Here is a 23,438-nt window from a genome sequence, read left to right on the forward strand (position 1 = left end):
GAGAACCTTGGCCAACTTATCTGTGATTTGGTGGCACTGGTATATCTTCTAGTGTCCTTAATAGGCATTTCTGTGATCACTGAGATTTTTTTTCTTACCTTCAATTTCCCTCTATTCCATCCCTGCCATTCTGAGATTGTGAACATTGGGAGTTCTGATAGTTATCCCATTTTCTTGCTTGCCATGCAGGCTGGCTTGGTAGTTCTTTCAATCAGTGGTTGTGTGGACTGTTTGTTAATAGAAATTTCTCAAATTCTGGTTACTCTTCCATATTTTTCTGGTGCAAATAGGGTTTTTTTTCCCCTGCTATGTTTATAGTTCTTTGGCCACCTTGATGGCGATTTGGGAGGAAGGGCAGTTAATGTGTGGGCTAACACTCTCATGTATTTCTTCAGCCGGTATTTATTGAATGCCTGCTCCAGGCCTAGCACTGTTCTGGGTTCTGAGAGTACAGCGGTAAACAACAGTCTTAAGCTTCAGCCTTCACTGGAACATTCACCCTGCTTAGTTCTGGTTTTCCGCAACTGGAAGCTTACCTGGTTCTACTTTCTTTCATTTTCAGATATCCCTTTCGAAAGATGCCAATTAAAAAAAAAATTCAGTAATTTATTGGTAGCTTGATACATACTTTATATAGATTTGGCCCTAATATGTTCTCCAGAAATGTATGTTAATATATGTATCATTCGCTTTTTAGCCGATTACACCTAAACAAGAAGGCAACAGACAAACAACCATATAGCAAGCTCCCAGGGGTGTCTCTTCTGAAACCACTGAAAGGAGTAGATCCTAACCTAATCAACAACTTGGAAACATTCTTTGAATTGGATTATCCCAAGGTAAGTACAGTGTTGTACTCATAGGAATGGGCGGGCTAGACCATACTTTTTTTTTCTTATAATAAACACTTAGAGAGAAATTTTGACACTGTATCAGATGAAGGTATTAACAATGCATGATGGTGTTGGCTTCATCATATTTATGCTCTAATAGTAGTAGTAGTAGTAGTAGTAGTAGTAGTAGTAGTAGTAGTAGTAGTAGTAGTAGTAGTAGTAGTAGTAGTAGTAGTTGTGGTTGTGGTTGTCATCACAGGACAGAAACGGGGTTGAGGAAGGGGTATAAATTCCTTTTCTAACTACCTATATGTCAACCTGAATTAGAAATCCCTGAATAAAGCTCCTGGAACGCAGACAGTGTTAAGTGCCCGGTAGTTTGAGTATGAAAATCTTATTCCATGAGAGTCGCAGTGAAAGTGAGAAAGCAATATTCAGTGGTCAGAAATGGGATGTAGGACAGCTAGAACTAATGATAAATCCCCTTGAGAATCTGACTTTGGGGTTAGAATTAGTGGTAAGGTGGAGCTTCATCAATATCTGATTTTTCACAGGGAGATCAGCTCGGTGCTTTGCAACCACCTAGAGGGGTGGGATAAGGGAGAGTGGGAGGGAGACGCAAGAGGGAGGAGCTATGGGGATGTATGTATATGTATAGCTGATTCACTTTGTTATACAGCAGAAACTAACACGCTATTGTAAAGCAATTATACTGCAATAAAGATGTTAAAAAAAAAACACCTAATTTTTGATTTCTTGATTTTTCTGGGTTTTAATACCTAATTGTATTGCTTATATCTTTTATCTATATAATCTGTTTATCTATAAACTCAATGTACTTCCTTCCTTGGAGACTTCAGTTTTCTTGAGATGGGAGTATTCTTTTTATTTCTTCCCTTTAGTTTCTTAGGAAAACTTAATATTTCTTAATTTTTGTATTTAGTTTTATGGCAGCTTTTTCAATTGCCTATTTGAGATGCTGCTTTTAAAAGCATGTTCTGGCAGTGGTAGATTACTTGTGAAAATATGTCTAAATTTCTACCTGCTTGATTTTCAGTCCAGTTTAATTTTCCCTCTGTGGTCTCTACTCACTTTCCTCAGTTTTTACCGTCATTGCCTCAGTTTTTCCATAGTTTTTGCCAGTCGGAGACTCTTTCCTTCCTATTTCTTTAGAACAATGTCGCCCAAGTAGTGAGAAAGAAGATGACATCTACACACCACATTTCTCATGGTGACTGGTTTTCACGCTGTTATTTCTTTTCTTTTAAGAAGAAGAAGACACAGACGTGGTAGCCTTAATTCAGCTCTTATTCAGTATGTAGACATGAGTATCATTCAGTTATTTTTTAGTGTTGCTATATTATTGCTTTTGGAGTTTTGGAGTCTAGGCATTTGAAGCTAATTTGAAGCAGAAAATTATGTATTTCTTCTAGTTTGTGTGTGTACATATATTTAATAATTTTAGAGATCTGAATCATATGCATGCATTATCTGTTCAATAAATTAAATATATAATTAGAAGAAATAAGAAGATTGGTACTTGATTTTTTTTTTTCAAACTAAAAATGCAAAAAGTGGCCTTTGATAATTCAGGGAGGATGAGACAAACAAAATTAATTGTAAAATAAGCTTTGCAATAAGAAGAATGGAAGTTTTTCAAGCCTCACCTTATATAAGTAAATGCAAAGGAGAATTTATTTTTGTGAATGAAAGAATATTTTCATTGATTATGAATAAATTTCAGAGCATAGTGTGGAACCATATACATTTATCCTTGTGAAACTTAATCTCACAAATTTCAATTTTTTAACCATCATGCAACCCTTTCCCCTTTCCCTATTCAACCACTCTTAAAACTTAGTTATGGAATTTTTATGTTGCTGCTCTTGTGAGATAATAGTCCTGGAATTTAAAATGGTTTTGGAAGTTAGTGTGGGTTTAAAGAGTTTCTTAAAATAACCCCAGGAACATATGTATCCATTAACTATGAACATTTGGGATGAATCAATAATTGATTTCTTCTTCTGAATGAAGTTTTTTTTTATACAGTTTGGAATTATCTCCAGAGCTCTAGTTTTTCACTTAGTTCTTTTTCCACTTAAGTTATGTCATTAAGACATTTATTTGGTTGAGGAGAAAGCTGTTTGACACATTACAAAAATGAATAACATTATATGCAAGAGATTGTTTTCATTTTTTAATTCATAATTTTATTTTCTAATTACAAAAGAATTGTTAGCTGCGTAAAAAGAACATTTAGAAAGCAGAGCAAAAGTGCAAAGTACCTGCAATCTAAAGGGCAATGTTGATCTCACCGCACTGTATTTGCTTTTTAAAAGACAAAACGCAATGGCAATTCTATAGGAGACTGAAGTTAAACCACTGAAATCGCACAAATCTGAGTGTGAACATGAGTTGTTTGTGTCATCAAGGAGGCATGTAGTCATGAAATGAACATTTGTGTAACTGCTAGGCCCAGCGCACTTTAATATTCTCCATTTGTCAAATGTGAACATTGTTTTATAAAAGTATGGAAACGTTTTTGTTCTGGATGTAACTCTTTCCCTCTGTTTTTTGATTTGGAACCTTAGAGGCCATTTGGAAATATGTATATAACATATTGAAATTCTAAAATTTAGTTTAATTTTAGACATGTGCAAGAAGATTTATTACTGACACTTGTTCTGAATTTCTAGGTTTAAATTTTGGTGAGACTGTTATTATACTAAGTGCCCTGAAAGATATCCATGCTTTAAATATCTTGTAAATCCACCTTATATTGATATTTATTCCTTGGGGAAAAAAAATTCTTGGAAAAAATATAAGAATAAAGAAAATGAATGCAATTCATTTTTCACAAAATCGAGTACTCATTTGGCATCAGCATAGAAGAAGGCATTTAGGCAGAAATTCAGCCATAGTAGGAGGATTCAGTAATCTGCATCTAAAGTGTCTTGATGGCTTTACTTTAGTAAATTCTGGCCATATGAAGAATTTTAAAATGAATGAGTAGAGTTATTAACAGAGTGAGGTTATGGTAATTGTGACTTTCTTTTCTTTTTTGCAAATATAGAATGGGTTTAAAATGTTATAAGTCCAGTGCCATACTTGGATTCTTTATTGTCACTGATGACAATAAAGAATTTAAAAAGATTGAAAATAGGTTCAATTATTGAAAGATCGGCACAATACATGTAAGAAAACTACTACGTCTGAAAGATTAGCATTTTACCAAATAAATTTGAAAAATCATGTAAACTACCTAGTTCTTGAAAGTAAGTAAGTTTTTGATATAACTTATCAAAACTTTGAATTCAGAGCAGTTTTCTTACAAAACATCTTCCTTTCACTCAAAGGAAGCATCTATCTTTCACTCAAAATTACCCTAGGACAAACGTATTAACTTAACAAATCTATTCATCATCTACTCAGTGCCAGAGAATGTTCTAGACATTTGGAGTCTAAGTCCTTCCTGTTGTAGAAATTATATTCTGCTGTAATCCAAATATCATCATAACATTTTTTTTAAACGTGTGTAATTTATAAATAATTCAAGATATTCCTACTTGATATGCAATATAATCGATTAATATATGTTGAAAATTTTTTTCTATTTTAAGAGGATATTTTATGTGGTTTAGTATGGTAGAGTTTACATGCCTAATATCTACAGGGCTGAATCAGTGAGGAGATTTTTAAATATTATTTATATATCTAAATTGAATATTATTTATGTATCTAAATTTATTCATAAAAGCAAAGTAGAATTTATAATTATTGCAGTTTCAGATATTTAATTCTTAAATATCAAAGGACCAAATACCAGTTTACGGATTGTCTATACCTCTCTTGTACTTAGCCTTTTAGTCATTTCAGTGTTTGAAAACAAAAAGGGAAAATTAGTCAGTTTAGCTATTTGTATAGCAAGCTTACTAAGATGAGGCTAACCTCATTTAAATACTCTGGGGTTATTTCTAGATTTTATGTATTCATTACTGTGCCCATTCATAGTGGAATTTACTATACCTTATATCTCTTTCAGGTTTATAAATGTTTTCTTGAAATATTTTTAAAGTATAATATTTTTAATAAACGCTGTATTTTTGAACACATATTTATGCCTAGTTCTTTTGATAGTATAAAAATATCTGAAAAATTATTTTTGTGTTAGCTAAGAAAACTTTTAACCAACTTAATATCTTATGTTTTACCAATTGCAGTGTAGTCGGAGTGATTTAACTATTTAAGTACAGAAATTCCTAGCAAATTAAATGTTGATCAAACATAGAGATTCTAGCTGAAAAATGAAGATTCTTGGTTAAAATCTGATACTTTAGAAAACACTTGGAATACTACCTCCAATTTGGTATAATTTTTAATATCAGAAACAACTAAGGGAAAGTTATATCTTTAATAAGAGTCTGAATATTTTTTAGATAAAGTGAATTGAGTTTCATCTGCGCTCTGGCTAATCAGGAGGTATTTGTTTTTCATTTGAAATTAAGTTTAAGAGGTGTAATCAATAAAAACAAAAACTTTAAATCTTGCATTTGGATAAAGGTAAACTATACCTCCCTTACTTATACTAACACCATATACTTCTGAAAAAGTTTTTGCTACAACCTAGTATAGCCTTTTTCTTCCCATTGAGTAGATGTCTAGTACTATATATTACAGTTTTCTCTTGCTGAGGAAAAAGACAAGAGTAGGTTTTTAATAATATTTTATGGAATTGTATTACTTATAAACATATTCTTTCACCATATTTACTTACACCTGTAAAACAGCATAAATTATAAAAGCATAAACCTATGCTATGTTCGGAAAAACAATGAACTCTTTAGAGCAAGCCTGACTGAGCAACTCACTATAGTAGGAAAGCTAATTGTTACTTACACCCTTTGGAAAGTCACTTAACCTTTCTAATCTTCATCATTAAGGTCTGCGTCTTGTTGGCTCAAGCAAACATTTTGGTTGGGAGGATGGCTGACTTTTTATGGGACTTAGAGTCAACCCTTGAAGAAGTTTCAGGGTGTGGCAGGAATGGTGCCCATCCCATTCTCAGATTTTTATCTGATCTCTGGAGACCAGTGGCTGTAAAGTTGCTTAATTATTTCAATACCTCTAAGGTGGCAATTTTGGTCAGTCATCATGAGAGGTAGATATTGGATAGAGTATGTAATAAATATAGGTAGAAAGTATGAGGAAAGTATACATTGCTTTTCCCCTTTACTTTTTTTTTTTTTAAATTGGGGTATAGTTGCTTTACAACAAAGTGAATCAGCTATATGTATACATATATCCCCTCTCTCTTGGACCTCCCTCCCACCCCCCCCAATCCCACCCATCCCACTCACAGAGCACCAAGCTGAGCTCCCTGCGCTATACAGCAGCTTCCCACAAGCTATCTGTTTTACACATGGTAGTGTATATATATCAATCCCAATCTCCCAATTCATCCTCCCCCAACCTTGTGTCCACACGTCCCTTCTCTACGTCTGCATCTCTATTCCTGCCCTGCAGATAGGTTCATCTGTACCATTTTTCTAGGGTCCACACATATGCGTTAATATACGATATTTGTTTTTCTCTTTCTGACTTACTTAACTCTGTATGACAGACTCTTAGGTCCATCCAGGTCTCTACTTAATTATTGAGAAAACTTTTTTTTCACTTGAAAAAGAAAATCTTACCTTGTTAGCTAAACTTCCTTTATTTACCTTAGTCCTGGTCCTTATGTGCTCAACCACTAAATTCTATGCTGCCACTTTTTGCTGAGATAATGTATCAGTATATTAGGTGAACAGTAATTATTGTGCTCAAGGCACTGTACACATTTTATTTCCACTTTTTACTTGTGTATGCTTATCAATGGAAGTAAATCAAACAGGCCTTCCCATTACCTTAGCTTTAGTCCCTGTATATTAGACACCTAAAAAATTGCGTCCTCAACTTTTTGTATTTTTTAGAACACATAGCTTTGTTATTTTCTCATGGACATAATTAACCTTCCTCCTTTGCTTAAAAATGTTCAATCTGTCTTAGAAAGAAGGTTTGGTTGGAAATTTGCTATTGAGTCAGCATGAATTTATCACCACTTTTGAAAAAAATTACTGCTTAGAATACATAGCCCACAAAATAATAGAGTAGCATCTGTATGTGTGAAAGCAAACACTTTAAAAAAATTCAGTAGTTTACTAAATGGTATCTTAGAGCTCAAGATTTTATAAACTTGGTTACATGTCAGAATCCCCTCAGATGCTCTGATTCAGAAGTTTAAGAGTAGGGCCCAGTATTCTCTTTTTAAAAAAATTGTCTGAGGGTAATTTTGACACAGCCAGCCAAGTGCTAAGAAATGACTTCCTTAGTGTACAATCAGAGAGTAAACATAGGGCTTCCCCAGTGGCGCAGTGGTTAGGAATCCACCTGCCAATGCAGGGGACACAGGTTCGAGCCCTGGTCCAGGAAGATCCCACGTGCCGCAGAACAACTAAGCCCGAGCGCCACAACTACTGAGCCTGCACTCTAGAGCCCGTGGGCCACAACTACGGAAGCCAGCAGGCCTAGAGCCCACGCTCCGCAACAAGAGAAGCCATCGCAATGAGAAGCCCGCGCACCGCAACGAAGAGTAGCCCCAGCCGGCCACAACTAGAGAAAGCCTGTGCACAGCAACGAAGACCCAATGCAGCCAAAAAAATTAAATAAATAAATTAAAAAAAAAAAAAAAGAGTAAACATGGGTCTGGGCAAAATAAAATCCTGGGTGTTTTCATAGTTAAAAGGCTAAGTGTGCTTTTCGGGATACATTTTTAATCAAATCAGATTCTATTTTACTTCAGAAAATTATTATACAACAAAACATCTAATCTCACTTTGTCCTTGTGAAGAGTTTGGGAAACCTCTTTAAATTTATCATAGTGGTATTCAATATGTAATTTTTAGCACCTTGATGAAATGATATTAAGTTCAGAGACAAAGCAGCTAGGGAACGAAGGGTGTGTTCATTTTGGTTGCTTTCTATGTTGCTTTTACACTGCTAGGCACCCTGTGAGCATCTAGTAAATCTTCAGTGATGAAGGCCATGGAGAAGCTTAGAATCCAGTTGAATCATTAGGCCATGCCTATCTGGCAATGGCAAGACTTCAGCTGTGGGCCCTGCCAATCTCTTCATTCTCTCTTTGGCTTGCAAACAGGCCCCTTCTGGAGAAGCTGTTTTCGGTTAAAGCAACACTTGATAATCCTTTAAGTGTCTGCATCCATTATGAATACTCTCTTAACTTTTAAACTTTGTACAATTGCTTGTTTTTCTTAATGCTTTTTCATCTATCAGTAAATGCTAATAATAAGTGGTTATCTTTGGAAAAGAGGTTAATTTACATAAAATGTGTTCTTTGACTAGTATGAAGTACTCCTCTGTGTCCAAGATCATGATGATCCAGCCATTGATGTGTGTAAGAAGCTTCTTGGAAAATATCCAAATGTTGATGCTAGATTGTTTATAGGTAAGTAACAAATTCTGCAATAACCTTTTTGCTTTAATATGTTAAATATCAGTAATCTTTTTTGCATTAAACTATAGATTAGGGTGCTAGACACCCATTAAGTTATTAGCATGTTTACTTTACGCATGTTTGTTAGATACAGTGAAAGGTGTTTCTGTCCTTTTGAGAAGACTTAAGTTATAAAGACAAAGTTTTTTTTTCATATCTAGGATTAACAGAATTATCCCAAATTATGTTTTACTCGTCAGTCAGACATGAGAGTCTGTTATTTTTGTTTCTTTAATATTTTCAATCTATGGCCTTTTCTGTATCTCATTGATTATAATTGGGACTGAGGGATAGAATTCATTTTTGTAATATTGCAAAAAGAATATTTTTCCAAAAGCCTACAGGCTTATTCTAAAGACTCTTTAGAGGTATATTTGCTATTAAATATTGATTAATGTTTACTATTAATGCAAGTACTTAAGAATTAGAAAACTGAAACTAATGAATTTTCAAAGATAAATGATGTAATTTTCTTTTTGAGAATGAACAATTTTTTTCTAAATGTATTATTATGAATAATAGGAAACATAATGGGTTTTTTGGCTTTTTTTTATGTATGATGGTTTCACCTACTATTTTCTTTTTTTTTTTTTGAATTTTTGAATTTTATTTTATTTAGTTTTTTATACAGCAGGTTCTTATTAGTTATCCATAGTGGTGTATACATGTCAATCCCAATCTCCCAATTCATCCCACCACCAGTGTCCACCACCACCCTGCGCCACTTTCCCCCCTTGGTGTCCATATATTTGTTCTCTACATCTGTGTCTCAAGAGAAACATAATGTTAAAGTATGTTTGTTTAAATTATTAAACCTGCAAGTACTTTTTACTTCTCTCTACTATGTATATGTATAATAGAAAATATTTCCAATATTGCATGAATTGTTCACTGCTGTACTTTAAAATTTTTAGGTGGCAAAAAGGTTGGCATTAATCCTAAAATTAACAATTTAATGCCAGGATATGAAGTTGCAAAGTATGATCTTATATGGATTTGTGATAGTGGAATAAGAGGTGAGGTTTTTCTTATTTATTTTGCAGAACTATTCATTCAATGATAAAACGCCAAGAGCAGTCTGAGAATACATTTATCAATCCTATTTGTTTGCCTAATAAAGTAATTCATTTTATCATTATTTCATGGTAATATGTCAAGTTATGCTTACTAAGATTTTGATGTTTTTTATACTAACCTAGAATGTTACATGTGTGAAAATGTTTTCATTTTGAAGAGAAAATTCCAACTATTAAAAAAAAAAAAATAGTCGGGCCTTCCCTGATGGTGCAGTGGTTAAGAATCCGCCTGCCAATGCAGGGGACACGGGTTCGAGCCCTGGCCCGGGAAGATCCCACAAGCCGCGGAGCAACTAAGCCCGTGCGCCACAACTACTGAGCCTGCGCTCTAGAGCCCACGAGCCACAACTACTGAAGCCCGCGCGCCTAGAGCCCGTGCTCCGCAACAGGAGAAGCCACCACAGTAAGAGGCCTGCACACCTCAAGGAGTAACCCCCGCTCGCTGCAACTAGAGAAAAGCCTGCGCGCCGCAACAAAGACCCAATGCAGCCAAAAAAAAAAAAAAATAGTCGTGGTCCGGTATATAGTCTATGAGCTTTTTCATAGGTGTAAGTTTTCCCTTATTCATGTGACATCTTTTACTTTAATCTGTTTGTGGCATGCGCAATGTACTGTCTCATGCAAAGGGACAGAAATTAATAGGTGCGTATTTTACTAGAATTACATACATTTATTAGAATACATTCATGGCTTTTTACCTAGCTGATTTTATCAGGAATTATTTCAATAATAATGTTTTCAATTATGTTGAAATTATAATTTCAATATCAATATACTGACATTATAATTTGTATTTTTGCATTTTTAAACATTTATACTTACAATAATTTTGGTGTTCTGTAATATTCTGTTATATTCTAATTGCCTCAAGTTTTTCAGCCTCAGCACTTCTGGGCTGGGTAATTCTTTGTTGTCAGGGCTGTCCTGCAGGATGTTAGCAACATCTCTGGCCCCTACCCACTAGATGCAGTAGTAGCCGCTGTTGGTTGTGACAGCCAGAACTGTCTCTGGACATTGCCAGATGTCCCCTACAGGGCAGTAGCTGAGAACCACTACCCAGACTACCTGTATTTAAGGTCCAAATACACTTTTATACAGTAGATTTAGTTCTTAAATACTTGAAGGAAATAAAAATGAAGTCGTATAAAATGATATGAGATTTTTTTCTATTTAAAAATGGGAAAATGATTTAAATTTTATCAGCTTGAAATGTGCAAATTTGAAAATTAATAGTAAGTGTGGCACTCCTACTTAATTAGATCATGACAGATCTGTCAATTCGTGGTCAGAGATTACATTCGTTTTTCACATTTGCTATCTTAAATTATTTACTATCATATATTTGCTATGTTTTCAGTGTATCAGTCTCTGTCAAGTTTATTCTCATTCAATTCCAATTAGCAGTTTTGAGAGAAAATATCTCATACCCCCAGAAAGAGGAGGCTCATTCCCTATGGTTGGAATGGAGGAGTCATAGTGAACACTGAGCCCCTTTGACCTCTGCTCCTGTACCTTTTGTACTAGGACATATTGTCCATTATTCCAGTTGGGAGGTTCAGAAACGGACTGTTAACGTTTTCAAGGTACATCCTGCCCCTGCTACATATTAGTTATGTACCAGCCTGCAAGTGTCCAGAATAAATTAGCTACCATAAGTTAACCTCTCTGAAATTTTGTATTCTACTCAGAAAGGTGATTGAGATTCATTTTATTAGACCCACATACAAAGAAAAACATTTATTAAGAATTTAATAACTCATAAATTATATTTTACATTAGTGGGCATTTTACTAAAAGGAAATTGTTTCCTCTCTCCCTCTGCACCTTTTTTTCTTTTGCAACCTAGTGATTCCAGACACACTCACGGACATGGTTAACCAAATGACAGAGAAAGTAGGCCTGGTTCACGGGCTGCCATATGTAGCAGACAGACAGGGCTTTGCCGCCACGCTAGAACAGGTAAGTGCAATGGTTATAAATAATATTCTTGTTATCAGATCCCTAATCTTCCAGAAGCTTGAGACTATGCTGAGAGTTGGGATGAGCTACCTGAAGTTAACTGTATTAAGTCTGCTTTAACCTGCTGAGTTCTGGCATCCTCAAGTTGAGAGTAGCTGTTTTCATTAGTGAAGAAATGCTTAAGTATCATGAAGTATTTCAAATATATAAAAAAAAGGAAAATTGTTCATACAAGTCATTATAAAATCCATTTGATTTCCTGCTATAACAGACTTCTAAAAATTATCTGAGCAACTTATTTTATGTTTTCCATTTTTACTCCTCACCTTTTAACAGAAATATAAACTTATGTGTAGGAAAATATAAGTTATGGGGAAAAATATAATAAGCAAAAAGATCAAAACACAAACCACTCCCAGAACCCTACCATTAGAGGAAGTTTCTATTTTTAAAAATTAAGGTTGTTTGTTTTTCTTTTAGCATTAGGACTCTCTTTTTTTCTTCCTATGTACCTTCTAAAAAACAAAGTGGAGATAATACTCAAAATAATTTATATCTTATTTTTGTCACTTCATAAACTTTTCCCCATATCATTAATATTATTTTATAAAAGTATAATTTTTATTGGCTTTATCATAGTCTATCATATGTATGTCCTATACTTAACCATTCCTGTACTGTTAAACATTCAGGAGGGAAGACTTAATGTTATAAGGGAAGGATATACAGTTTCAGTCTCTAACTATACCAACTTGCTTTTAAGCATATCTGCATTTATGTTCTTTTGAATTGCAATCATCTGAGGGTGAAAGGTACATTGTAGAAACTTGTATTTAACCTTTGGGAATTTGAACCATGAGGTCTTTCTTAATATTGCCTGTGAGTATATTTGTCCCGCTGCAAGAAATCATTAGTCTTAAATACCAGTTTTTGGTTAGTAAAAGAGGCTCTGGGTAGTTACTTTAAAATCAAAAACTTTTTATTCTTATGCACCATGTTGTGTTTTTTGTTTTGGAAATATCCAACTTGATTTGTATGTCAATAATAGATATCTCCCAGATTATACCCTCTCCCTTAGTTTAAAGGTTTAATCCCTAAAGGTCACTCTGTCATACAGAGTGAATGGAGATAGGCCAAAGGAATTATTCCACTCTGTAAAGAAGTCCTGGGAGCCTTCAACACAGTACCTAGTCCCACCTCATTCCTAAAACCTCACTTAATAACTGCTTAAGGAATTAAGATGTGTGCTTCTGGTTTTAGAAGTTTGATTCACTTCCATCCTACAAATACTAGGGCTTCATTCCAGTCTGGACATAGGTTAGGTAGCAAGAATCACATATGTAATCGTTTCTGAGAATTACCTTGTTCTACGCCATGTATGTGACTTCTGCCATTGAGAATGCCCTCCATATCTGTGGGTTCTACATCTGTGGCTTCAACCAACCGTAGGTCGAAAATATTCGGAAAAAAAAATTCCAGAAAGTTACAAAAAGCAAAATGTGAATTCGCCTTGTGCCAGCAACTGTTTACATAGCATTTACATTGTATTAGGTATTACAAGTAATCTGACAGGTGTAGATAATACGCAAATAGCATCGGTGGATTTTGGTACAGGGCTCTTGGAACCAATTCCCCTAGGATACAGAGAGATGACTAATTACAAAAGGCAGCATATCTAAGATGTAAATAATAAATAGGTTTTATATCTGATAAGTTGGGTGATGACCATTTAATTCTACCATTAATTAAGTAGTTTGCATTTCTCATGACTTCAAAGCACATCTAGGAAAAGGGCAGTAAAATGGAAGACAGAATATTAGTATCCACCCTATTTATGAAAAATACATTGAAAAATGGGGAAGTTGGGAAGCTCAGTGACTCCGGCAGGAAATAGCTAGCTATTTGACACAAGAAAAGGAATTAAGAAATAAGATTGTCCTATTGGTTGATGTACCTATAAGTATTGTGTGTATGAATGTGCGCATGTGTGTAGCCACATGCATCCATATACACATATACATGTACGTACGTATACCTATATATGTAGATGTGTGTATATCTACATGAACATTCTGAGAACAATACGTTAAATATTAATATTTTATATGAAGTGAGTGATATTTTTTACCTGTCTGATTTAAATCCAAATTAAGTTTTACTTCAGTAAATCTTTAAATCTTGGAGTTTTAGAGAAGACAGTATTTATTTGAGAATAAAATATACTTTTCCCTCCTAGAAGTAAATACTTCTTTGTAATGGTGATAATAACAAGTGTAGTCAATCAAATAAGAAATTATTGACTGCTTGCTATATGTAAATATTACTTTGTACCACTTTTTATTCAGGTAATTTATGTAAGAATAAGAGAATATTCACCCAATCATACTTAAATTCATTAGGAAAAAGAATTTATAAACATCATACTTTTAACATAAAATTCTAATTGTATACATATGTTTTTGGCTTTGTTTTGACAGGTGTATTTTGGAACCTCTCATCCAAGGTCCTATATCTCTGCCAATGTCACTGGTTTCAAATGTGTGACGGGAATGTCTTGTTTAATGAGAAAGGATGTGTTAGATCAAGCAGGAGGGCTTATAGCTTTTGCTCAATACATTGCTGAAGATTACTTCATGGCCAAAGCAATAGCTGACCGGTAAGAAAACTAAATTAAATTAGGCTGTTACATTTTTGGTTCCTAACTTCTGTTGGTTTATTCTGTTTGTTAAACCCATGGATTAAGAGCTATTTTATTTTATTTTTTGCTAGTGAATACAGAATAGTTTAATACTTTTAGAATGTAATTCCTATTAATTATTCAGTTATATACTAATGAAGCAAATAAATGTTCTAATTTCTCTACATTTTTCAAATTAATGTGGTTTCTAGAGCAGTATAGAGTTTCCTTAAAAAAACTAAAAATAGAGTTACCATATGATCCTGCAATCCCACTCCTGGGTATATACCTGGAGAAAACTCTAATTTGAAGATACATGCATCCCAATGTTCATAGCAACACTATTTGCAATAGCCAAGACATGGAAGCAACGTAAATGCACATCAGCAGATGAATAGATAAAGAAGATGTGGTCTGAATATACAATGGAATATTACTCAGTCATAAAAAACAATGAAATAATGTCATTTGCAGCAACATGGTTAGACCTAGAGATTATGTTAAGTGAAGTAAGTCAGACAGAGAAAGACAAATATCATATAATATCACTTATAGATGGAATCTAAAAAAATGATACAAATGAACTTATTTACAAAACAGAAATAAATTCACAGACATAGAAACCAAACTTATGTTTACCAACGAGGATAGGAGGGGTGGGGGGAGATAACTCAGGAGTTTGGGGTTAACATATATACACTATATAAAACAGGTAAACAACAAGGACCTACTGTATAGCATACAGATACATACACACTGAATCACTTTACTGTACACTTGAAACTAACACAACATTGTAAATTAATGTTATACTACACTTCAATTTAAAAATAAAATAAATACATTTAAACCCTAAAAAAAAAAAACTGCGTGGTTTGAAGTTATTAAATTGAAGCTTCTCTGTGATTATAAATTTTCATTATTATGGATGTAAATTTTTATGTGTTTTAGAAGAATTAAAAATGTCAGTGCAGTCATAAGCCAGTAGGTGAAAATTTAAAGAATATGATTTCAAATTTTGAAATTTCTCAGTAGATTATTTGATACTTTGCTAAGAAGCCACCTAAAGGGGGTTGTTTCCTTGTCTGATAATTTACTAAAGATGCGATCTTAAAAATCGAAATATGTTTTTAAACTTCTCTCCTGATGGTGTTAATGTGGTCCATGGTTTCATAGCGTTTCTCATGAGATACAGAATACCACTTTTGGTTTCACACCCTGCCCCCCCCCCTTTTTTTTTTGATTAATAGTGTTCAGAGACTAAACTATTAAATACAGGAACCACTCCATTTAGTACTTTCAGAATGTCTGTATTTTAAGTTTATTAAACTGTGAACTGAGGAGTTGTTCCTTCCATTTCTTAGGTGGTACTATCATGGGCCTCTGTAATGATTAAAATGTGTATAAGTATGATATACCCTACGTAGGGTGCTATCCTGGGACGAGGCTCACCCTGAACACTGGCAGTTGCTCACTTTTTTTTTTTAATTAAAATATAGTTGATTTACAGTATTATATAGTTTTAGGTATACAACATAGTGATTCAGTATTTTTATAGATTATACCCCATTTAAAGTTATAGCAAAATAATGGCTGTATTTCCCTGCGCTGTGCAATATATCCTTGTTGCCTATTTTATACAAGGTAGTTTCTATCTCTTCATCCTCTTCCCCTATCTTGCCCCTCGCTCCTTCCATCTCCCCACTGGTAACCACTAGTTCTCTAAGTCTGTGAGTCTTTTCTTTTTTGTTTAGTCATTCATTTGTTTTATTTTTTAGATTCCACATATAAGTGATAACAGACTATTTGTCTTTCTCTGTCTCACTTATTTCACTAAGTATTTGTCTTTCTCTGTCTCACTTATTTCACTAAGCATAATACCCTCTAGGTCCATGCACATTGTTGCAAATAACAGGATTTCATTCTTTTTTTATGACTGAGTAATATTCTAGTGCGTGTGTGTGTGTGTACTTCCATATCTTGGCTACTGTAGATAATGCTTCTTACTCTTTATAAGGATGAATAAATGCATAATCAGTCATGCTTGCATGTGTTCATCATCATAGCTCATTTTATAATTGTCTTAATTTTCAGAGGTTGGAGGTTTGCAATGTCCACTCAAGTTGCAATGCAAAACTCTGGCTCGTATTCAATTTCTCAGTTTCAATCCAGAATGATCAGGTAAATCAGCTGGATTTCTTCTTTTTATACTTTATTAAAAGAAAAGGGGAAGGGAGAGTAATTTTTACATGGTTTTAACTTCGTTTTAAAAAAAAAACTAAAAGTCAGATTTTGTTTATTTCCAGAAAAGAGAGGTTAACTTCCTTATTAAAATAAATTTAACGTCCAAATATATTTTCTTTCCTATGTAACACTGAAAGCTTTCAAAAAAGAGATGTTGAGACTTTGAATTTTTTTATGCCAATCTCTATTTTCTAACTTTCTACCCTTTGAATTTTATGATCTTTATTCATCAGAGTATAGGCCATACAAATGAATTGATAGACTTTTTTCTTTGAGATACTAAATAAAAATAGAAAAGAGATTCATTAAATACTCTTTAAAGTTTATATAAAAGGCTTTTATATAACAGGATAAAATGCTGATCATTTTGAGAAAAATTGATTAGTCTTGTAACCAGGCTGTTGTTTAAAGAAAATCCCTTTTTGCTTGTTTGTTTAAGGTGGACCAAATTGCGAATTAACATGCTTCCTGCAACAATAATTTGTGAGCCAATTTCAGAGTGCTTTGTTGCCAGTTTAATTATTGGATGGGCAGCCCACCATGTATTCAGATGGGATATTATGGTATTTTTCATGTGTCATTGCCTGGCATGGTTTATATTTGACTACATTCAACTCAGGGGTGTCCAGGTACGTGGATAGGCTTGGGAAAGTTGGCAGTCATTTGGTGGAACTAAAACACTTTTGATTTAGAAGAGGTTGAAGAAAATCTATCTGAGCCATTCTTCAGCCTCCCAGTGAAGGTTAAAATCAGGTTTAAGCATTACTTTCCTTAATGGAACGTGGACACAAAATGGAACTTGATTTTCAACTTTCAGCTGGTTATACAATCACTTTTATTAAGGCTCCAAAAAAAAAAAAAAAAAAGAATGATGTTAAGCAAATCAACAAGTCTTCAAACTAAGAATATGTTAGGATAGCAGTTATTTTAATGCTGCTTTTCTTCCTAATTAACATTTCCTTAACCAATATAGCATGACAGTTGAATTATCTTAAGAAGCAGACTTGACTTTGTATAGTGTATTTAAAAGAGTGAAATTGAAGAATCTCATTTTTTAAACTGTGTCTTTAGTCTGACAGTACATAATTAATTTTTTTAATTCCTAGGGTGGCACACTGTGTTTTTCAAAACTTGATTATGCAGTAGCTTGGTTCATCCGTGAATCCATGACAATATACATTTTTTTGTCGGCATTATGGGACCCAACGATAAGCTGGAGAACTGGTCGCTACAGACTACGCTGTGGAGGCACAGCCGAGGAAATCCTAGATGTCTAACCACAGCTTTGTGACTGTACATAAGGAAAAAAAGAGGATTATAAATTATGTTTATATAAATGCTTTTAAAAAATCTACCTTCCGTAGTTTTATCACATGTATGTTTTGGTATCTGTTCTCTAATTTATTTTGCATGGCACTTGCATCTGTGAAAAGGAAAGAAAAAAAAAAAAAACCACATCTGTAGTCTTGGCCAAATGGTTATACTTTATTTTGTGGAAGTAGAGAATCAAGAGAATTGGTTCTAGGAACCTGGGTTCGGTTTTTGTTGTTGTTTGTTTGTTTACTTTTTAAAAATACATAAATAAATCTATCTATATATATATGAATGTTCTGCAACAAACACTATGACAGTATCCTTCAGTAGAGAAAGTTTCTTATTGGTGAGTACACTCATTTAGAATATGTATGGGATGGCAACAGCTTTGTTTGGGGGACTCGAAAAGAGCAGAAGGTGCAATCCCTTTTCATGTCTAAAGTGAAAGGTATTAATGCAGTGAACTGCCTGCAGTGAGGTACTAACTGAGAAACTTTTTCATGCTTTATGCCTACCTCTTGTAGTCGTTGCAGAGGAAATATAAACTGTAATATGGTAGCTAGGCCTTGCAAAAACAAATGGAAAAACTTTAAAAATAATAATAACAAAAGAGCTGGAGTCTAGTATTTATATGAATCTGTGAGAAATATTTTTTCGGTCTCACCGCAACGAACCAAAAGTGGTTGAGTTTGGTTTTTAATTGTAGCCATGTCTTGAAGGCATCTTTTTGACCAACTCGTGTTGGTTCTGTCTTGAACCATTGTTAATCACTGTGCTGGTAAGTCTTTCCTTCCCTGCTCCTCACCTGACCCATCCCATCTTTCCTTAACTTTTTGCAGGGGGTGGGGTGGGGGGGTTTGTTTTAGTGTGAATGGATGTTTTGATAGTTGTGAGGAAAAATGCATTTCAGACACATTTCACACATGAGCTATTTTCTTACACGGTCTGTCTTATTGTTAAAAAGAATGTAATTTCATGATACAGGTATTTAATATCTTTTTTAAGTAAATAAATATTCTAGCCATCAATAAATAAATTGCAGTAGAGTATTAAGAGGGGACAGGATGAGTTTTACTCTTAAAATTAATCAGTATCCAACTAAGTCTACTGTGTTTGTGTGTTGTGTTTTGTTTTTTAATTTACTATTACTGTTTACTAGTCTTATTTAAATTGGATTTTTGTATTCCAGTTTGTATGACAAAATAGACTAGAGAAGTTCTGGTTGTAAATGCATGCTGTATTTCACTCTTCTCTCCCCATCATGCCGCTAAACTTGCTTGTCAGGTTGTGCTTAACTTGTGGTGAGCTGGACTTGTTTTTGTTTAAAAGAAAAAAAAAGAATAGGCAGAAATGTAAGGGACAGTGCATAAGCCTTTCATTTTTTTTTTTTTTTTTTTGTAGTGGACGTTTTGCTCTTTCTTCAGGATTGGATGGCATGTTGTCCATATGAATGCCTGCTGCAGGGCTGACACTGGCAATATGGCAGCTTCAAACTCTTAAGTTACTGCAATTTCCATGTCAAAGCATAATGTGTCACATATTAGCAATAACTGCATATTTATAAAAAACACTTTTTCACTGAGCCAATTTCATTTAATTGTCTAATGAGTATATACATGGTTTAAATTGCAGTATATCTGTAAATGTGTGTATACTGAGTATATACGGTATATACAAGCTTTCTCTGGGCCAAACTGCTTCATTCAGTTTTTTCATTTTTTTGTTTTGTTTTGTTTTTTTGCCTTATGATGAATTTGTTTGAAGGGCATTTTCTTCATGAACAAAGGCTTTGATGCATATTCCTTTCTACGTGAAATGGGGGTAGTATTGTTCCCTGAGGAAAGTTGCATAGCGAAAACCAGTCTAGTTGTGACCCACTCTGTTTATTTTTTTAAGTCAGTATCAGGCAAGCTGAATTTTGCTGACCGTGTTTGTAATTTGTTTGTTTGTTTAACGAAGTTTGGTTGATGCCATCCTTTGCACTGCTGAAGTGAAATCTTGCTTATTCCTTAGCTTTTTGCTGATCTCGGTATGGGCAGTGTAACAACAAAACCCAAATGGCTGGACAGACTTCTTGTGTTTGTAAATATAAAAAATGACTCTTCTGTATATGTGTGTTTTTAATGTGGTAGTGGAGTATTTCCTTCCAGTGAAGCTTCACTTAAGCAGACAGAGTGATTCTTTGTTTAGCAAGTTTAGAGCGATGATAAAATGGCAAGAAATAATATCAAATGTTATTATAATGATGAAGAAAGCATCACAGCAGAACTGTAGGAGTCCAAATTTAATAAACCGTCTAAAAAAAAGAACACCAAGTGTCTAGAATATACCATGTTTATTATTTAAAATCATTGTCTTAAGTTTTTTGTTCAAAAAATAAAAATTTGAATACAATCAAAACATTAGCAATCATGTGTTTTTGTTTCTTGTCTTTTATTTTATATTTTTATAAATAATCTAACATGTTCCACCATTCACAGCAGAATTATTTGAAGAATTCTGTAGTGTTAATTTTGAAATCTTCCCTCTACCTGTGCTACAGGTGAGATGTATGACTTAAAGTCAGGCTTTTCTGTATTGGTTGCATGTTAGAATCACCAGTAGAACTTTAAAAAAAAAAAATACAGATGCCTGGGCCCTGCCTGCAGCGTCTGGTTTAATTATTCTGGGTGGAGCCTGAGCACTGCTCTTTGTTCTGTGCAAGCAGATTTGAGAAGCCCTGGCCCATTATAACATTTAGAAAAGACTCAGTGGTCCTTTAGTCCCCTCTCGCCCGCGCTTACAACCTGAACTCAGCCTTTGAGATCTTACCACCCCAATGGCGAGGAAAGGCAGATCCAAGGAAAAGAAAGGAACGGCTTTGCTGCTGGACATCTAAAAGAGAAACAGACTACGTGTCATCCCACACACTGTCCGGGGTCAGGCTCTCCTCCCAAGCTTAGAGGCACCCCCAGGCCTGTTTTACCACCAGCCCGTGAGAGAAGAATGCTCTTAACTGGAGAGCCAGTCCCAGGGGAGAAAGACTCTAGAAGGGGTTTGGCTGTGGCCTGCCAGGGGCCCCACTCCTAGCACCCTGACCCAGTAAACAAGCTCATTCCTCCTGGTTTGTAAAGTATACTTCTAACCCTAACGTTGAAGAAACGATCAACAAAAAGTTGGTGTAAGTCTTAGAGTTTTATAGCTAGGCAAACTTTGAAAAGCCCTTGCCCTTATTTTAGAGTAAAAAACTGAGACACCCACTGTGAAAGCTGTGGTCACAGAGGGTAGGAGGACAGTTGTCGGCTGAGCTGGGAGTAGCCCCTGCATCTTTCAGGTCCCAACATCGTCGGTCACTCCACCAGATCCTGTTGTTTAAAATTCTGCCTACAACAGCTTTAAAACTCAGTATATAAACCGTAAAATTTTTTTAAAAATCCATAATTTCAATAACCGTCTATATTCCAACTCTTAAATTGTTCTAGAGAACCAGATTCAACCTGCCAAACAAGAATAATTATAAAGCTAGTTTAAGGTAAATGCTTTACATATATTATTTGATAGATAAGATTAGTACATACCACAAGACTGTTCATGTTTATGAAAATAGTTCAGACATTTCCTTCTCATGTTTAGTAGGATATAGTGTTTGGATTATTTATTCATTTCAAGTTATAGTTTATGACTACACCAACTTCTTTTTGTTGGAAAGGAAACAAACATTGCAAAATGGTGAGCAGTTATCCCTGCAGAGCTGCAAGGAATGCGTTTGAGTAATTTGCCTTAAAAATACTAATATCTGCAAGATAGCTTAGAATCACTATCTCCACATTTTCTAAAAACAAGTAAAAATGTATAACTTTAACAGTTTCTTAAGCAGCTACTTGCCTAAGAACCAAAATGTGCTAAACACTTTACACGACCCCTGCCCTGTCCTGGGAGAGATTGGCAGAGACTGGGGGTAGTTTCATGTGCTTTGCTGTTTAGTCGATTCATCATTAAGACATCCGTGCTAACAGCATGGACTTGTAATTAAACAATTTAAGGATATCACTTATTTATGCCAGGACTGGAAGTATCTGTTCTGCCCCCGCTGCTGCCTCCACACCTCCCATTGCCACCTTGTTTTCACTGTTTTCTTACCCTTGTCATCAGCCCTGGAACCTCTGTCATCTTCCCTCATGGCTGACCAACATCAGGCCAGTGGAAGGAACATAGGCAGGATGCTAGAGAATTCTGCAGACCGTTGACAGGCTGCTCTGGAGCACGGAAAAGAGTAGGCTTGGAAGTGGAGACTTGGGAGTCCTTTCCATAGACGTGATAGTTGACGACAATGAATGTGACAACCAAAGATAGAGTGTCAATGGATGAGAATCTTGGGGACCTATTTAGACATACAATAGGAGAAAAGCATCCAGGGAAAGAGGCTGCCAATGTGGAGTCTGACAGCCTTTTGGTAGCTATGGGATTTGGGGCAGTTTACTTAATCTTTCTGAGCCTACGTTTATTAACCATGTGGAAATGGGGAGCTAATGTGTATAAAGTGATGGTTAGCTCCTTTTCCCTTTCAAAGACGAAGTAGTGAAAGGAGTGCCACGGGTGCCTTAGAGAGGTTTCAAGAAGGAAATGGTCAGTGGGGTCATGGACGAAAAGGAATGATGGCTGGTGAGTTCAGGAGCAGAAGTACTTCCTGCAGGGGCACCAATGTTGTTGGATTTCAGGCCATTGTGAATCGTCGCATAATGATAGGTGAAGTGTCAGCATGTGAGAACATAGCTTCTTTATGGATGGTCTGTCTTGTTTTACATTATACTCTCTTCAGGGAAAGAGAAAAGGGTGGGATGTTCAGATAGAGCCAGAAATCGCTCCTGACCCTGAGAGTAACCATCGTGCCAAAAAAAAGTTTTAAGAATGGCTGCTCTGGGAATTCCCTGGCGATACGGTGGTTAGGACTCCATGATTTCACTACTGAGGGCCCGGGTTCAATCCCTGGTTGGGGAACTAAGGTCCTGCAAGCTGCGTGGCACAGCCAAAAAAAACCAAAAACCAAAAAACATGGCTGTTCAGTAGAGTGGAAGGAGCAGAAATCAGATTATTGGGATTTAAGGAGCATGTGAGGAAGAAATGAAAGCTATGGGCACAGATATTTGGAAACTGCAACAGTGAAATATTGATACATGCCACAACACAACCTTGGAAACATTATGCTAAGTAAAAGAAGTCAGATACAAAAGGCTACATACTGTATGATTCCATTTGTATGAAATGTCCAGAGTAGGCAAATCCATGGAGACAGGAAGTAGATTAGTAGCTGCCAGAGGCTGGAGGATGGGAGGAAAGAGGAGTGACTCCTAACAGAGTCAGGGTTTCTCTTTGGAATGATGGAAATGTTTTGCAATTAGATAGTGGTGATTGTTGCACAACAACAAAACAAACAAACAAAAAAGCACCTCTGAATTGTACATTTTAAAAGGCAAATCTTACGGTATGGGAATTATATCTCAATTTTTTAAATAAAGAAAAAATAAAAGTCACTGTTAATGTATTATTTCCTTCCAGTGTGCTGACACGTATTGCCGAAATGTTTCAAGAGAGGGTGTGGGTAACTGCTCGTTACTTGGCATCCTTGCTAGAACTCGGGATTGCCATTTTCTAAATCTTTTTACATTTGACAGGTGAAAATATTGTACCTCATCGTCTAAATTATAGATTTTTAAGTGACTGGTTATGATTGAGTATTCTTTATGTATGATTTTTAGCCACTGAAATTTCTTCCATTTCTTAATCTTATTTACCTGAGAGTCTTAAGG

At 35.0% G+C, this 23,438-nt stretch overlaps 1 protein-coding gene across 3 annotated transcripts in view; it reads left to right on the forward strand.

The window, feature by feature from the left end:
* Nucleotides 1-20,057, forward strand: part of UGCG (UDP-glucose ceramide glucosyltransferase) — a 38,457-nt gene extending 18,400 nt beyond the window's left edge. Inside the window, exons 2-9 of one of the 3 annotated variants that reach the window (XM_082404126.1) lie at nt 698-839; nt 8,232-8,334; nt 9,297-9,398; nt 11,305-11,417; nt 13,895-14,073; nt 16,189-16,275; nt 16,778-16,967; nt 17,445-20,057. In XM_082404126.1, the coding sequence (XP_082260252.1) occupies nt 698-839; nt 8,232-8,334; nt 9,297-9,398; nt 11,305-11,417; nt 13,895-14,073; nt 16,189-16,275; nt 16,778-16,967; nt 17,445-17,615 (1,087 nt within the window). In that variant the 3' untranslated portion in view covers nt 17,616-20,057. The remainder of the gene's footprint in view (nt 1-697; nt 840-8,231; nt 8,335-9,296; nt 9,399-11,304; nt 11,418-13,894; nt 14,074-16,188; nt 16,276-16,777; nt 16,968-17,444) is intronic. The other 2 variants (XM_082404127.1, XM_082404128.1) reach the window with 2 other exon arrangements.
* Nucleotides 20,058-23,438: the final 3,381 nt, after the last annotated feature.

The sequence above is a fragment of the Balaenoptera borealis genome (assembly GCF_965194805.1).
Source record: "Balaenoptera borealis genome assembly, chromosome: 8".
Classification (NCBI taxonomy): Eukaryota; Metazoa; Chordata; class Mammalia; order Artiodactyla; family Balaenopteridae; genus Balaenoptera; species Balaenoptera borealis.